This window comes from Octodon degus, unplaced genomic scaffold, assembly GCF_000260255.1.
Source record: "Octodon degus isolate 3935 unplaced genomic scaffold, OctDeg1.0 scaffold00100, whole genome shotgun sequence".
Classification (NCBI taxonomy): Eukaryota; Metazoa; Chordata; class Mammalia; order Rodentia; family Octodontidae; genus Octodon; species Octodon degus.
In genome coordinates, this window is record NW_004524676.1 from 3,276,302 (window position 1) to 3,292,534 (window position 16,233).

The following is a 16,233-nucleotide window of genomic DNA, read 5'->3' on the forward strand; positions in this document are numbered from 1 at the left end:
TAGTAGTGATCCTCCTGCTTCAGCCTTCCCAGTACTGGGATTATAGGCATGCACCACCATGCCTGGTTTCTGGGGCCGGCAAAGTGGATTGAACTCAGGTCCCTGTGCTTGCCAGACAGGCACTTAGACTGCCCAGCTATCTTTCCCCACCCTCATTAGCTCTTGCTACAAAAACTATTTCAAACCCCTCTACAACTCATCCCCTAGCCTCTGATCTCGTTGTGCAGGTGGTCACCCGATCACAGCCTCAGAGAAATCCCACGTAGTCAGGAGACCTGGACTAGAGGCCCGCCTCCCCCGTGAGCCACACACCTGCTGTTCCAGCTGGAGGATGGACTTGCTTCTTCTGTCTTAATCTCTACAGACAGACAGAGACCCTGAATCCACCCCTCATGTTCCCCTGTGTGCTGGATTGGGGTTAACCAGATGATACTGGAGGAGGACTATGAAGGACATTTGCTTTAAGGACCAAACTTTAGCACATTTTGAGAAATGTTAAGAACAAAAGAGATAAGTAGGCATCTTCATGAGATCATGAATAAGCCAATATACAAACTATCAAACAGACATATTATTTGTGGCATTTTTGCAACTCTTTAGTCTCAGTCATCTGTCCTGCCCCTCCCTGCAGCATGTCACAGGTAATACTGCGCCCCACGGGCCATCCCTCAGGAATGCTATATTAAATATGAAATGATTCTTATGATTTATTTTGCTCTACAAGCCACGTAATATTTTATATATTATGACAATCACCACATTTAAAGCATTACGCATTTGAACTTTTTGATAAACTGATTAAATGCATTTAATTTTTCATTCTGTAAGTGTTTCTTTCCCTAGCATAAACAGTTCTTATTTCTTTATAAGTTTCAAAAAAATAGTCAATGCTACTTTGTGAATAATTAGTAAGAGGTAAAGAAATGGTAGGAATAACATGGTTAAAATCTTTAGGGAAAATTCTAGGCAAAATATATTTCATGAAAGAAGCAATAAAATACTATCACCAATGACTTTCCAGTCATTTTGAAAATAACCTTCAGAGTGCCACCAAAGGTCCACCCACAGTGACCTCCATGCATTAAGACATGCAAAGTCACTCCTAAAAGCATGATGCTAACAGAATTAAAAAAAAAAAAATGTTGGCTACAAAGCACACTACTCTTCACTTGTTCATAGAGATCTTTTTGCTCTTAAATTGAATATAATGACATTTCACACAGGCGCAAAACGATACAGACAAAGAATGAAGAGCGAGCAGAATACTAAGCCGAAGCAAGGAGAAAGTGTCACAAACAGTTACACTTCATGTGTGCCTGCAATTTCCCCACCTTGCCCAACAGTAGTAAAAGCAGCCCAAGGATTGAAAGCGATGGCATAAAACCAATGTAATACAATGGAGGCTCACACTTGAGGAATGCCTCTAATAACAGTAATTATGCTTTAATAAATGGGGCTGCTGCTTGAGGAGCAAACGATGGTTCTTAAATTTATATCATTATGTCTGGGACAGCAAGAACATTATAAAATAAACAATTGTAAGCACAATGGAGTGTGGTGTTCTCTGACATGATTAAGGTTTATGAAACAGTATGTCATCATATATCAAGAATAACATGCTGAAGAAAATAACTGCCCTAGCTTACACATAGTTAGGCAGCTTAGCAATGTCTATTCAGATGATATTACAAGCAAATGCTGGTGTCAAAATTCTCTTAAGGATAAAAGCTGTAGGACAGCAGCTGATACAGTGGCTCTGCCTCGCCGACACACCTAGTTCACGTTAGTCCACACCACTCTTGTGCTCTTGCTCATTGGTGTTGACGCCAGAGGCCTGCTGAACAATAGATTTCACCAAGCTATATTTGCGGCGTAACATAGAACCCTCAAATGATAATCAAATTGCACCTTTTTCTGCACCACTGCCCTAGATGTGTTAAATTCTTAAAAGCAAACAGCTTAAGGAGATAGCAGCTGTTTACTCTCTGCAGAAAAGATGTTAGACAAACGTCTTTCTAAACTGTGTCTATGCAATCCATCTGTTCAGTTGTTTTCCCCTTTACATATGGAATTCAACACACATAAACTCTTCTTCATCACCGTGAACTTTAAATGGCTTACTATTGTATTCCAAGTTTAAAAATTATTGTCGCTTTCCCAATTCCTATGATCAGAACATCACCAGAAGTCGAAGTGCTGTGTGTTTCAATGGGTAACTCGTGGCTTCTAAAAATTTAGGAAGAAAACGTACAAAATCTAAATGGTTCCTTCCTCAGGTGGAAACAACTGTGGACAGTTACATGACACAACTTTGTAGCAATTTTGGGAATCAAGATACTACTTTACCAATTTGCCCAGGATTGAGAGATTTCTAAAACTGTAAGACTTTTTTTTTTAAGATTTATTTACTTATTTGTTTGGTACAGCGTCTCACTATACAGCTTGTACTCGCACTGTCCTCCTGTCTTAACCTCTTCAGTGCTGGGATTACACCACACCCAGTTTCAGTGGCCACGTCAGCATGGAGTCAGCACAGCATGCAGTACTGGGTTTCAAATCTGGGTCCTTGTGCTTGCCAGGCAGGTGCTTAGACTGCTGAGCTACCTCCCCAGCCCCAAAATGTAAGACTTTCAGTATTAAAACTAAGAAAGTTCCATGCAAAAACCAAAAAGGGGGTTGTTACTTTTTCTAAATTTCCTTCCACATTAACATGTTTTTACCCATAAAGCAACAGTATGTGGGCAGAGCCCTATAATCTGCTGACTCTCCTGAATCCTTTCTGAATCCTTTCTCATGTAAAGAAGAAAAAGGACAAAGAAAAAGCCAGGTATTCAGAAGTCATCTAGAATTTGTCCTCTAAGGAGACAAGAAAGCATACACAGAAGCTCAAAGTACTTCTCAAGAGATACTAGATTTCAGATAGCTCAGTGGACTAAAGTACCTGTTTAGGCAGACACAGGGGCCAGGGTTCAATCCTCTGCATGCTGTGTCAGACCCGACCCCGGGGTGCACTGAAATGGCAATTGAGACCAAGCGTGGTGGCACACATCTGTAATCCCAGCGCTTGGGAGGCTGAACACAGGAAGATCACTGCGAGTCCAATCTACATAGTGAGACCCTGAACACCCTGTAGACCCCATACCAAATATATATATTTTTTAGAAGAGAGAGAGAGATACTAGATTTCTTTTCTTACCCCACCTATGTACAGAATCCTCCCTGCTTCCTCCAACCCCTTGCACCTATCTGCTGGTGAACCAGAGCTTAATGCAAACCAGCTGACTGCATCCACAAACACACCCTTCAGCCAAACCTTCACACACCCCTTTCATTTCTCCATGAAATCCGAAAGCCTGTTCTGCCCTCAACGAACTCGGCCTTAAAACTCCCTTGGTCAACTTCAGTTTCCTTGAGATATACCACAGTCTCTTCTAATAGTGATGCTGCTTTTATGTAAAATACACATAAAACTTTTCTGAGGGTAGTGACATCACCAAAGATAAATACAGATATTGAAATATCTATGTCAAAATTGTACAAAGTGGTTCTAAAATTATCCTGTTGTCTCTTCTAGTTAGTATGTAAAGCACAGCCTCAGCTAGCTGTCATTGATCATGCTTCACAATCCCATTTTCAAAATTCCTTATTCCTTCCATTCAATTTTCTTGATGAGTCAATTTCAATTCCTCTCCTTTCCTCCTCACCCCCTCCTTTTCCCTTCCCTCTCTCTTTCTCTCCCGCTCTCATTTTTCCTGTAGTACTGAGGAATGAACCTAGAGCATTCACACTGAGCTAGATCTCCTTGATTTTTTTTAAATTTTAAGACAGAACCTTACTCATTAATTTGCCCATGTTGGGCTTGAACTTGCAATCCTCCTGCCTCAGTCTCCCAGAGTGTTGAGATTACAGGCACGCGCTACCACACCGAGGCCAAACGTAGGCAACCGCATCCATTATATAGGATAGTATTTTTAAAACTACAACTGAAAATATTTTAAAAGTTAAAATTAACCATTTTCAAATGTAACGTTTATCCAGCATGAGGATATGTTTCCATTTATAATTCTGTATCGTTGTAAAAAAAATTCAACTCAAATAAAATGAGTGTCTCTGTTATGCAATTTCAGAAAACCACTTTGGATTAACTTTGTTTTGTGTTTCTCACAGTTCGCTATATTCAAAAAAAATGACTTTTACTTTAACCACTTACTTGCTCTCTTGGTTAGTGAGCACTCAGTTTTCACCAGGTGCTGTAGTTAGGGAACACAGAACGTGGTACAGACAGAAGAATTCACCATAAATGTCGGGAGAGGGGGGGTGACAGGATAGACTCAGGATCTCAAGTTACAATGAACTTAGCAGGAAATGTCCAGCTAAGGGACAGTGTCAATGCCCTACAGGTGGGTCACGGCAAGGTCTTTTCCACAAGTGGACACGGATCTACCTAAGATACTTCCAGGAGATACAGTGTTTTCTAAATACCCTAAATCCACATATATCAGTAACTGTATCATTTGCTACCTAAACCCAAAGACCTGCGAGCATGAAACAGGTGCTTCCGAAAGCACTCCGAGTAACAGGCCTAACTACACTCAGGAATATTCCTGATAGCACGATACATTATCTGCATACACACATGCACACACGACCTAGGGCACCAGCACTACCCGGGACAGGGTTCTTCACCTGCGCTAGGACTGTCCTGTGGATACTGGCATCAGTCCTGTGGACAGAGATACTAACATCAGCCCAAAGGCACCTACTGCTACCTTATATTCCAAATTTGCTAAGACATCTCTACCAACATCTGATCCCTTTGTTCCTACAGACATACAAGTTAGAATGCATCTAACTTTCTGATCTAGACAACACAGCGTATGGGACCCTAGCCCTTCCCTCAGGGCAGCAACAGGGCGAGGGGCCAAAGATTCAAAACCAATGTGACGAAGGGTGTTCACTAAAAGGCAGAAGCCATCCATGTGATGAAGAACACTTCAAGCATTTCTACAAGTGGCGTCACTGATTCTCAAGCATTTTAGAAAGCTGTACAAGAAGCAGAAAATCATGTTCATATTTGCCCATGGATGGGTGAAAACTGAGCCGAAAGTCTGAGGACGCACCCGCGTCAGATCGAGTTTACTTACAATCGACATCAGGGTGAGCACATAGTGCTGCAGATTCTGTCCATGATACCGAACCATTTTAGCATCTGCAGTCACCATAACTTCCACATATCTTGGGTAGGACAGAAAGCGCTTATTCCTGGAATGTAATTGACTTCTTTCATCTTCCAAAGACCTATTTTTTGAAGGGTATCCAAAAACCATTTCCTTCTGTATGTTAAGATCGTCATTCGTGTTGGTGTCATTATGCAAGTATAAAGCCACTTTCTTTATTGGATTTTCTGAGAAGAAAAAAGAATACAATGGAGAGTCATTGAATTGGGTGTGATTTAAATACACTGCACAAAACAGAGTAACTGAAACATTTAATACACATCTGGCTTCAATGTGAAACAATAAAAGGACAAACAGAAATTATTATTTAAAACAATATTGCACCACGTTACTATGAGCACGGAAATTCACAGTAATAGTTTGGAAAATGTTTAAATTTTCATAGATCACACTAAAAAGACTGTCTAAGTCTTACTTTAACAAGTCTGACTGTAAAAAATAAATTATTGGGCCAGGGAGATGGCTTAGTAGAATAAGCGCTTGCCTGGCAAGCACAAGGGCCTAAGTTCAATCCCCAGTTCTGCCAAATAAATAAATTATTAAGTGTGGATAATCAATAAATTTCAACTGTTTTTTCAGTAGGAAGACTGGTTCTTAAAGTCACCAATAATATTTAATCTCATCGCAGAGCAACCAGATTTTGCAGTGAAACTTCATTAAATATAGAACCAAATGTAATTTTGTTACATAATGTGGAAAAAGTCCCTAGAATGACAAAAAAATTAAGTGATGTCACAATAAATGACATTTCAAAATCCAAATGTCAAATGTAGATATGCATTATAAAGTACCTGACTGTTGTAGCTGTATATAAAACTTCTGAATATTGTACACTATTTTTTTATTTCTTGTATTTGATTGCTGCAGGGTCTCGCTACCCAGCTCGGACCCCTGGTGATCCTCCTGCTTTCAGCCTCCCCAGTGCTGGGATCACAGGAGTGCACACTACACCTGGACTCTGGTCGGCTTAGCCCGCTCTGGGGGCAGGATTGGGGCAGCATGTGGTTCCAGGGATCAAACTGTGGTCCCTGCGCTTGCCCAAACAGGTGCTCTAGTCTGCTGAGCTATCTCACCGGCCCATACTGTACACTATTACGGCTACTACTTTTAAGGACTTTGCGCGGAAGCCTGTGCATTTAATTATTGACTGCTGCCTCCAGTAAGCAGTAGTCAGGCAGCAAGGGTGCCTGGCCTAGTTCTTTTTTTTTTTCTTTTTCTCACTTTCTTCCTCTCATCTCTTCTCTGCCTTCTTCTTTTTCTGCTCATTTTTCTACCAACTATGTAGTGGTAGTATTGTCAGGTAAAGACGGAGCAAAAGAGTCATATGAGAAGAAAGAGATGGCCCTTGATAATTTAGAAACAAAAAGAATTAAAATAAGATTTATTAGATAATATAAAACTGTATTTTATCATTAAAACAATCTACTTTGACCGTAAGAAGGATTTTTGAGTTTTCAGGAAAAAGTCAAATATTCAGTTTGATGTGTTTGTTTATCTATTTCATTTATTCAAAACAAGCATGCATCGTGTACCCTATCGAGCAGTAGTGAACCTAGCACATGCGCGCCACAGCAGGCTGTTTATTATCCCTGAAAGCTCTAAAAGGTTTGCCATCATATAGCCAATGTCAGGAAATGTTTAGAAAGCAAGGAATAAATAACATCTCAGGGCCAGCGATAGCTCAGCAGCATAAGAGCCTGCCTGACAAGTGCACGGTCCCAAGTTCGATCCCCGGTACCACAACAAAGAAGAAAATGATACCTCATAAAGTTTACACTTTAGTTCAAAGGAACAAAACTATGAACACAGATCTGAGGATACAATTTCAGTTAATGTCTCAATAATAATCCAAAAATAATAATAATAACCCAACCAGGAGACAAAACGTGGGTTCTATGTATTAGGAGGGCTACAATTTAAAAAACTGATCAAACCACATACTGATATACTCTCCTCAAAAGCTTGCAGACAGCTTCTGAGTTAGATTTCCATCTACCTGAGACACTGCGATTCCACACCTTGGTGTGTATTGAAGAGAAGGAAAACATAGGGCTGTACAAAAACGCAGGTAGAAACACTGCTGGTGCACATGCAGAATAAACTCTGGTGTATATGATCAAATGACCTTCACCAAGGCTCTAAGACCACCCAACATAACCAACTATAGGAGCTCAAATGGATTAAAGACTTAAAAGTAAGGCCAAGCTTAAAAAAAAAAAAAAAATTTTAGGAGAAAGCAGGGCAAAAAGCTTCATAAAGTTAGATGTAGCAACAAATTCGTGGATATGACATCAAAAGGTGAGTCAGAGAAGAGTGGGAGCAAAAACTGGACAACCGGAGTGATGCCGCCCAAAGCTTCTGCAGCAGACACAGTCCACAAGGAGTCTGTGCGACTCAGAGAAGCCAAACTCCAAAGGTACTAAGTGCATGAAACACGCCCTAAAAAACTTGGTCATCAGGGGAGTACGAGTAAAAACCAATGAAACATGATCCTATGCCTGCCGCAGTGGCTAATGTGGAAAAAGACTGATGCAACAGTCGCGCAAGGTGGAGCACCCGGACCTTCGCAAAGTGTCGGCGGCAGGGCAGACTGGCGTGCCGCTTGGAGGATTTCAGCAGGGGGAGGAGCAAACCTGGGACACAGGTCCTCGTGGAAAAGGTATCTGTGTGTCGTGTGCATGAGTGGGACAGCCACTTTACCACAGAAGAACAGGTGTCCAGGAAAACCTCCCATTTAATGAAGAAAGTTGACAGAAGTACAAAATGGAAAAGAAATAGAAGAACAACATGTTAACATGACATACAAATTACACAATCCATACATTGCTTATTCAAAGCCAAATATACTTCTGGAACTTCACGTGTATTAACTCATTTCTTAATCATGTATGAGATGGATACTACTGTTAATTCCACTCTACAGAATCTACAACAGAAAGAGGTTAAGGAACTCACTGATATAACTGGCAAATAGTAGAGATGGAAATAAAGACAAATAAAAGGAACAAAGCTATATTGAAAACTGAACACAGTAAAGGTGAATGGCTTAATTTTCTCTATCAAAATACAAAAGCTCTGTAGAATTGGCTTAATAATAAAATCCAACCATGCATTGGTAAGTAGCACAACTGAAGTTCAAATCACACACATCTGGCTCCAGAGTGTAATTTCAGCCATTGCAGGACACTGCTTGACAATGAAGTTGAAAGGAACAGAAAAAGAAAAAAGAAAGAAAACCACTGACATCCAGTATTTTCACAAGCTACCAAATTGGAATATAGTTAATTATTTAAAATTGTTCTTGCAGTCTCATATTCTCTTATGTGATGAGCCTTTTAGTTATTGGGAATTGAACTCTGGACCTTGCACCTGACAGGCAGGCACTTGTGCCACTGAGCTATATCTCTAGTCCAAAGAGTCTTTTTGGACCTACATACATTTTCTTTGTAATGAACTAGTCAACAAAGCTAAAAGCATATGCCCTGGCAGAATGAAGGGCTGTTAGTTTTTATAAGGAGTAAATTAGATTACTTTCAGTGTGAAACACTCATTTTATCTTGCTTCTCACACAAGAAAGATTTTTAACCTCATTGACACGTCATTTAGTGGAAAGAACCTGTGTTGTGACTGAGGAATTTAGAATGTGGTGAGGGCTAGTGGCGAGGAGAAGCTGTTGTCTTTATGAATGTTTCAGGTTATGTGTTTTCCTTTTCCTATAATACCTTAAAATGAAAAACAGACCATTTCAAATACAAGGAATCTATTTTAGAGAACAGTAATATTTTAATAGTAGCCAATAATTACCAATTTAAGGCGTTCACTTTCTCATCACTTGGGACTAAGTGCATGGCACAGGCTTCAGTGTGCTGAGAGGCACCTCCTTTTTGTGACTTCCTTATCTACTACCTCATGGCATTGTTTAAAAGTCAAATGCATTTTAAGTAATCTCAGAGTAAGACTAACATTTAAAAAACTCTCATTAGGGCTCACATATGGCATACTTTTTGAAGTTAGTGAGTTCATAAACTTCTTGTTGATATTCAAGTGTGCCCTTTCACAGATTACTGCTTCCTCAAAGACAGGAAAACCTTTCCTCCATGTGCCATCCGTCAGGCAGTACTTGAGCCCACAGTCAATCTCTCAGTGGCTAGGAGGCTACTCAACACTAAGGGTTTATTCTCTTGTAGGCAGAAGTATTAAGGGCTAACATAAGTGATGCTCTTCAGGGACAACATACGTGAGTCCCTCTGGCAAATGTCACTTGAGTTGTGGAGAAAGTCACCGGTGACTTTACCATGACCACACTCTCCCCCTGGATTTGGCCTCTGCCCCCATCACTCACTGGTCTCTTGAGCACGTACGTCTATCCAATACTTTGACAGGTGGTTAGGTGTTATATGAAAAGTAGAAGATCTGGTCCCATTCATGAAGAAATGCTAACCTACCTGGCAAGATCCAACTGTTAACTGATAGCTAGGCCTCTTCGCTGGCAGCCAGACAACGTCGCAGCCATTCGCCCAGGAATATATTTCAATCAGACTCATAACTTTTGGACAGACCAACTGCACAATACCAGCAATCTCCTGGATTCTAAAAATTCACTTTGCTTGAACTCACTGAATGCCTAGAGTACAGACCTTAGCCTCCCCCTCTGACTACAGCATACCACAGTCGGAAGAATGGGGAAGAGGGGCAAAGAAATTAAATTGTGCCCTCTCTGCTTGTGAAAGGGCTACACACTACTTGCTATCTTACAAATCTGAGAATGATTTTGGCATTTCTACAGATACAAAGAGAACTTTATTTTCCTAACTCCAACATTACTTTATGTATGCGTACAGCAAATAAATCTGCGTGCATTATTTTTAAATGCCATCAGTAGAAAGCACGTAATGCCGCGGTTTCTCAATTTCAATTTCCAACGTCTTTCCGTCCTAGCTCTTTTCTTTCTCCTTGGATGGAACTTGGGTCATTCAAAGGCAATGTCAACTGGAATTTTGAGATCAAAATTGTTTCTTCCCTTTGTTAATTAGTTTTAGTCATTTCTCTCGCTAGACTTTTGTCCAGAAGGATCAAGAATTCCACCATGTCTCAGTCTTTGCATAAACAAATTTTAAAAAACATACTCAGCCATCAAGTTATTAGACAGTTTTTCATCTAATAACAAAAATGAGTATTTTTAGTATAGAAATTAAAATCTAATGTTTATAATTATATGAGACTATAACAATAAGCATTAAGCCTTTCTCCAAGAATCTTGACTTCATAATCGACAACCTAAAATTAAAATTTATTATGGAGTCACTTGGTAAGGGCAGCAGCTGTTTCTCTAGTATGTTTTACTTTTTACTGTTTCCAATTTACCCTCAATAGCTGTTTTTCAAACATCACCAGAGGAAGGCAAGCATTTACTGCTTCCTTTGTCACCCTCGAGCAGTCATCAGGCTTTCGGGGCTGGTCTTGACAGCCCAGTAGTGCTGACGGCCTTTTCTAGAAGCCGCCTCAGAAACAACCATCACTGTGGAGCGCCGCATCAGACCTGGTGGGTTGGGCGTGCAGGAGGGAACGCAAAAGCCGGAGCTTGTCACCGGTGCCTGCACACCCGAATGGAAGGTATGTTTGCTTTTATATATTGTACTTATTGATGTCTACTAAATGATACATTCTTACAAAAAAAAAAGAAAGAGAACTATAATTTAACAACAGATAAAATGGTATCAGTGCATTTCATAAGAGTTTAATTTCTATACTGAAAAATACTCATAAGAGAATACACAATAGTGGCAGAATAAACAATATAGAAAAATACCTAATTTCATACTCATCACCTATTATGAATGAATCTTGTCATTATAGGTAGAACCAGTGTGTACATACAGTAATATTAGGTTAACACCTAAAATGAATATGCTGTCACAAATACTTGTGAGTATAGTGGTACTATGATTGAAGGAGATACAAAAACTACTGTATAGTTTCCTGAACACCTCAGTGTCCTTTCAGTCGTGATCACAAGCTTTCTCTATTACAACTGTAGGAAATTAAACTTTATTTTATTTTATTTCAATGTATTTGGTTCAGGGTCTCCCTATGCAGCTTGGACTCATGGTGATCCTCCTGTTTCAGCCTCCCCAGCACTGGGCTTACAGGCGTGTGCCCCCACACAGGGTCTCTGTGGTTGGCTCAGCATGCCTGTGGGTCAGGGCGGGCACAGCATGAGGTGCTAAACATTATTTTTAAAAACAGCATCTATTAATATTTTGTGAAATAAAAATTTACTGTCATTACTTGCTCTTAGTCCTTATACCTAAGCAGGGTAATAAATGAAGACAAAGTGACTTTGCAAATACCCTGTACAAGTGGCCGTTACTCAGAGTACACCTGCCAATACAATTACATCACTTCTATATAATGCTTCTCTTCTGTGTCTGTTCTATCAAGTCAAATGTTAAAATGCTGTCATGTCCTGTATTACTAACAAGTATACTATGACCTAAAACCATTTTTTTTTTTTTTTTTTTTTTTTTTTTTTGTGGAACCGGGGTTGAACTCAGGCCTTTGAGCTTGCCAGGGAAGTGCTTATTCCACTGAGCCATCTCCCCAGCCCCCCTAAAGCTAATTTGAACCAAACTAAAGGTCATGAACATCAGATACCAATGATAACATCCCTCTAGAATATAAAAGATTTTAAAATTACATTGGTGATTATAACACTTCCCCTCATGGTTTTCTAATGCAATGTGAATATTACAATTCATAAGGCAGAATGCAAACTACTAAAGTTAATGTCAGGAGTACCGTGGAATTAGGGTCTCACACTTCTACGTGAATATCCTCCTGTGCCTCATGGTCCACATCTACCTACACTCATTTCTTCTCTCCTTCCCAGGTTCCCTCTTCCGTTAGCGTGAGCAATTACCTCCAACGCCAACAACTCACACACAAACCGTACGCCACCGCTGGCCTCGCTGCATCCCGCCTTCGCTCCTAGCTTCTCATCGTCAAGCTCTGTGACGTCTCCTTCCAAGTGCTGCTCGGGCTGCTCCTCTTCTTGCAAGCAACGACTGTGTCTCTAGATTAGCTGAGGCCACGACGACTCTGTCTCTAGTTTGTCTCAAGCCATGTGACTGTAGAACACGATCACAATGAAGGAAACCAGCCAAGCACAAGGAGCCTCCCAAAGTCCCCACCGTCTTCCGTTTCTTGTCCCTCCCATTCGTCTTGCATTTATGGCCCAGCACGGTCATTGTTAGACACATCTCTTTTGTATCACTCTGAGATGAAATCAAAGGGCTGCTCATCAGATAAAGCCTACGAGCCTCTCTGCATCAGCTCGGCGCGAGAACAGTAAGCGCAGCAATGCCACCAAGACGCAAAGTCCCTAAAGACCGAGAGCACTGCCAGACCACGCGTTTCTCTCCGTGCTCAGCAGAGTTCATGGAATGCAGGGTGAAGAAGGAACAGAGCTAGAAAGCAGACAGCGAGTGAGATGGAAGAAAGGAACAGCCTGAGGAACAAAGTTTAGAACTCAGGCTGGAAAATATCAATGTGACGTCTGCACAACAGAAGCCATTGTTGTGGTTTTCTCGACCAATCATACAATCTATAATACGCTACACTATATAGATATAAACCATATGGTACTCACTGAGTAATAGTACTATTAACACTAAAACACATAATACTTATCAAATGTTCATTATATGAGTACCGCTACAATTCACACATGTGATCTCCACTGACATTAATAAAAAGTTTATAAAGCAGACATCATAATTATTATTCTCATTTTATAAATGACACTGAGGTGCAAGAGGTAAGGAAATTGTCCATGATAACATCATCTTAAAAATATAAATTTGAAACATATTCACTTTTTTAAATCACTGGTATTCCCTAACATGAGTATGATACGTAAATTTACTGCAATTTTGGGTTCCTCAATTTGCCTGGAAATGTCACTACTTTAGAACTATGGCTTGCAGGTATAAAATATTTTCCAATATTTCATTTCCAAGAGTCTCACACATTAATAATTAGAGCCTCACCTTCTAGTGATAACTGTGCACAGGTTCTGGCCTTGCCCTTCCGCAGCCAAAACTTGCAGCATAAAAGAACCCTTACATCATTAGTCCTCCCTGTAGCCAGGAATCAGTCACTATTACGGTGCACATTTTAAAACACAGAGACGTGTGACACGTTTCATGGAATTTCATCAGGCACCAGTGAGCAAGTGGCATAACAAAGAAATGAATTCAGATTTCCTCAATAGCGATTATTACAGCAGAACAGCACATCACATGACTCTCCGAAAGGTCGTATGTGCTAACGCACGCAGAATGCTGAGAATGTAGTCACCCGAGCCGTAATGGAACACGGGCTTCCTAGAAAAGCAGAGTGACTAACTGGCCATAGACCCGTAGTGTGGGGTTCAGTCCTTGAGCGCAGGAACGTGGGGCTGGGCCACAATTTGGAGATCCAGGCTGTGTCCTACCTAGGATAAAATTGCGCTGCAGTCCTACGATAAAATGTGCGACCACCCCAGTACTGTCCTTTCATCTAGTGGCCCCGAAGGAAACAGCAGCACAGAAAACTCCCACATAATTCTGCACAGAGAGCAATTCTAGGTCTTCCGCTATGTGTGCTGAAAGACAAAGAAACACACTTCTTCAGTGCCGCGGAGGAAATACTTGTTTTTCTTCTCAAGAAGTTAAGCCACCGGGCCTGTCTAATAATGTGGACAAGGCAGATTTCCAGAGCCAGAAGATTCAGGGATCCTTGCATGGTCACGAGTCACACACCGGCCACACTCACAAGCGTAAGCCCAAACCCTGCAGACGTTCCAGTCAGTGAAAAGCGAGTGTGCACCTGCTGCTTCCTTCCAGCCTTTAGCATTCCACCCCTTAGGGGCGTTTTAAAAAATGAACACCTGCACAGCCTTTGCATTTCACAAATTGCTTTATCACATCTTCCAGCCTATCCCTTATTAGACATTCCAAGTGAAGAGGTGAAACTGAGACGAAACAGCTGATACAAATCTTATCCAGAATTTATATGAACCAACATATGCAATATTCCCAACTTCTACTCTATTACTTCTTCCAAAGACGTATGTGGAAAATCTTTTATCTGGGAATTAAGAATTTGCATGCCCAAGTACAATGCAACATTTCATTGTTTAAAGCATTATTTATTTATTTATTTATTTATTTTCATGTATTTAGTACAGGGTCTACAGGGTTTCACTATGTAGATCAGACTTGTAGTGATCCTCCTGTTTCCAGCCCCCCAAGTGCTGGGATTACTGTCTCACCACCATACCCAGTCTCAATCACTGCCTCAGTGCACCCTAGGGGCAGGGCCGGCACAGCACGGGGGGGATGGAGCCCCGGCCCCTGCGCCTGCCTAAGCAGGCGTAAAACATCATTTATTCAAAATTCATTGCCCACTGATATCTAGGAGGTCAGCTTGCAAATGCATGTAGCTGCTGAAATTAGAATACAGACCAAGGCTATAGAAGTAGGCAGTGGTACATAGTCCTGCCCTATTAACCTTACCTTCATATTTCCCCATGAGTCTCCTGGGCCATCCACTTCTAAACTATATCCACTTACTACAATGTAGCAATAAATAACATTCAACCTACTTTGACTCACCTTTTAAGCTTTACATGGGCTACTCCTGCACTCTGTAATCCTCTGACAACCTAACCCACGTAGGTGGAGTCATTCCACAAACGCTTTAACATAATTTTGAGTAATAAGAAATTCAAAACACATCTGAGAATGCAAAGCTAGTCTGCTAAATTTATGCGTATGCTAAAATTATGTCTAGCTGTTCCATCAACTACTGGCATAATTCCATTTTCAATGCTATTATTAAGTAACTTGACCACATAATCAGTTTGAGCACTTTCTATTGGGTCTTCATGCTGCAATTTCTGGCTTGAATATTTCTAAAATAAAGTCATAGCTAATAGAAATCCAAAACAAGGTTACATTTTAACTCAACTCTTTATCCTAATGTTCCCCCAGTCAGTATGACTTATTTCTTAAACTATATCTGTCCCTGTCCCAGCTCTTGAAATAGCCTTGACTGAAGAGAATGAAATTCTCACATGAAATGGTCACCTCCATTTAGTAAGCTCTTAAAATGTCTTAAGAGTAAGAAATAGTAAAGATATTTTCGAAGATAAATTTAAAATGGCAAAATTTAAACATGTCATTAAAAGTCAGTAAGTGAACATAAAATATTAAAATTCTACATGATATATTTACAGTATTTAATATTGTTACTATGGAATCAGTTTTATTCCTACTGCTTTGTCAGATGTCAGATCCACTACATTTTGAAAAAAACAGAAAAAAGATCAAACTTTAATATTATTTATAGCTTGAAATTTTATTTTCCAACCAATGTGTCTACTTGCTGCTACATACAGAATGTATTGACGTCACCATTTTTTAGAATTCATGTTCTTGTTGATCTCATTTAACACCACAAAGTTAACCTAGTATCTGGGTGCAGGACAGTATGTGCAAAAGAAGCTGCAGAGAGGCCAGAAAGTGAGGAAGTTTTGTTTTCCCATCAGTTTTGGGGCTGTGATCCAAGGTAGATGCCCACGGCAGGCTCCGTGGGCAAGGCCCAGAGTTTGGGGTGACCTCCCCACAACACAGTGCGCCCACCTCTTGACTGGGGATGGCCCAAGTCCCATCTGGCAACCGTGATCTTCATACAGCGTGGAGGACGGGCTGGGGCTGGCCGGAGCCCGTCATTTTCCCTTGCCCTTGCCCTTGCCCTCTGAGAGCCGCACAGGCTTGTGTTTGGATGGCTTTAAACGGGCCTGCTTCCAAATAGTGGAATTCTGAATCAGACTCTAACGGCAAATTATTAGAATCTTTGCTTCTTTTTCATGAGAAAAGAAAGCACCATGCGGCTAAGCAGTGGAAAGCTGAAGATTCAAATCTACTTCACTAAGTATTCGCCATTTAGGTAC

General features: G+C 40.7%; 1 protein-coding gene across 2 annotated transcripts in view; it reads right to left on the reverse strand.

Annotated features, from left to right (window-relative positions):
* Adamts20 (ADAM metallopeptidase with thrombospondin type 1 motif 20) overlaps nucleotides 1-16,233 on the reverse strand; it is a 193,102-nt gene that overhangs the window by 130,961 nt on the left and 45,908 nt on the right. For both annotated transcript variants that reach the window (XM_004638581.2, XM_023723596.1), the window contains exon 4: nucleotides 5,145-5,404. In XM_004638581.2, coding sequence (XP_004638638.2) covers nucleotides 5,145-5,404 — 260 coding nt within the window. The remainder of the gene's footprint in view (nucleotides 1-5,144; nucleotides 5,405-16,233) is intronic.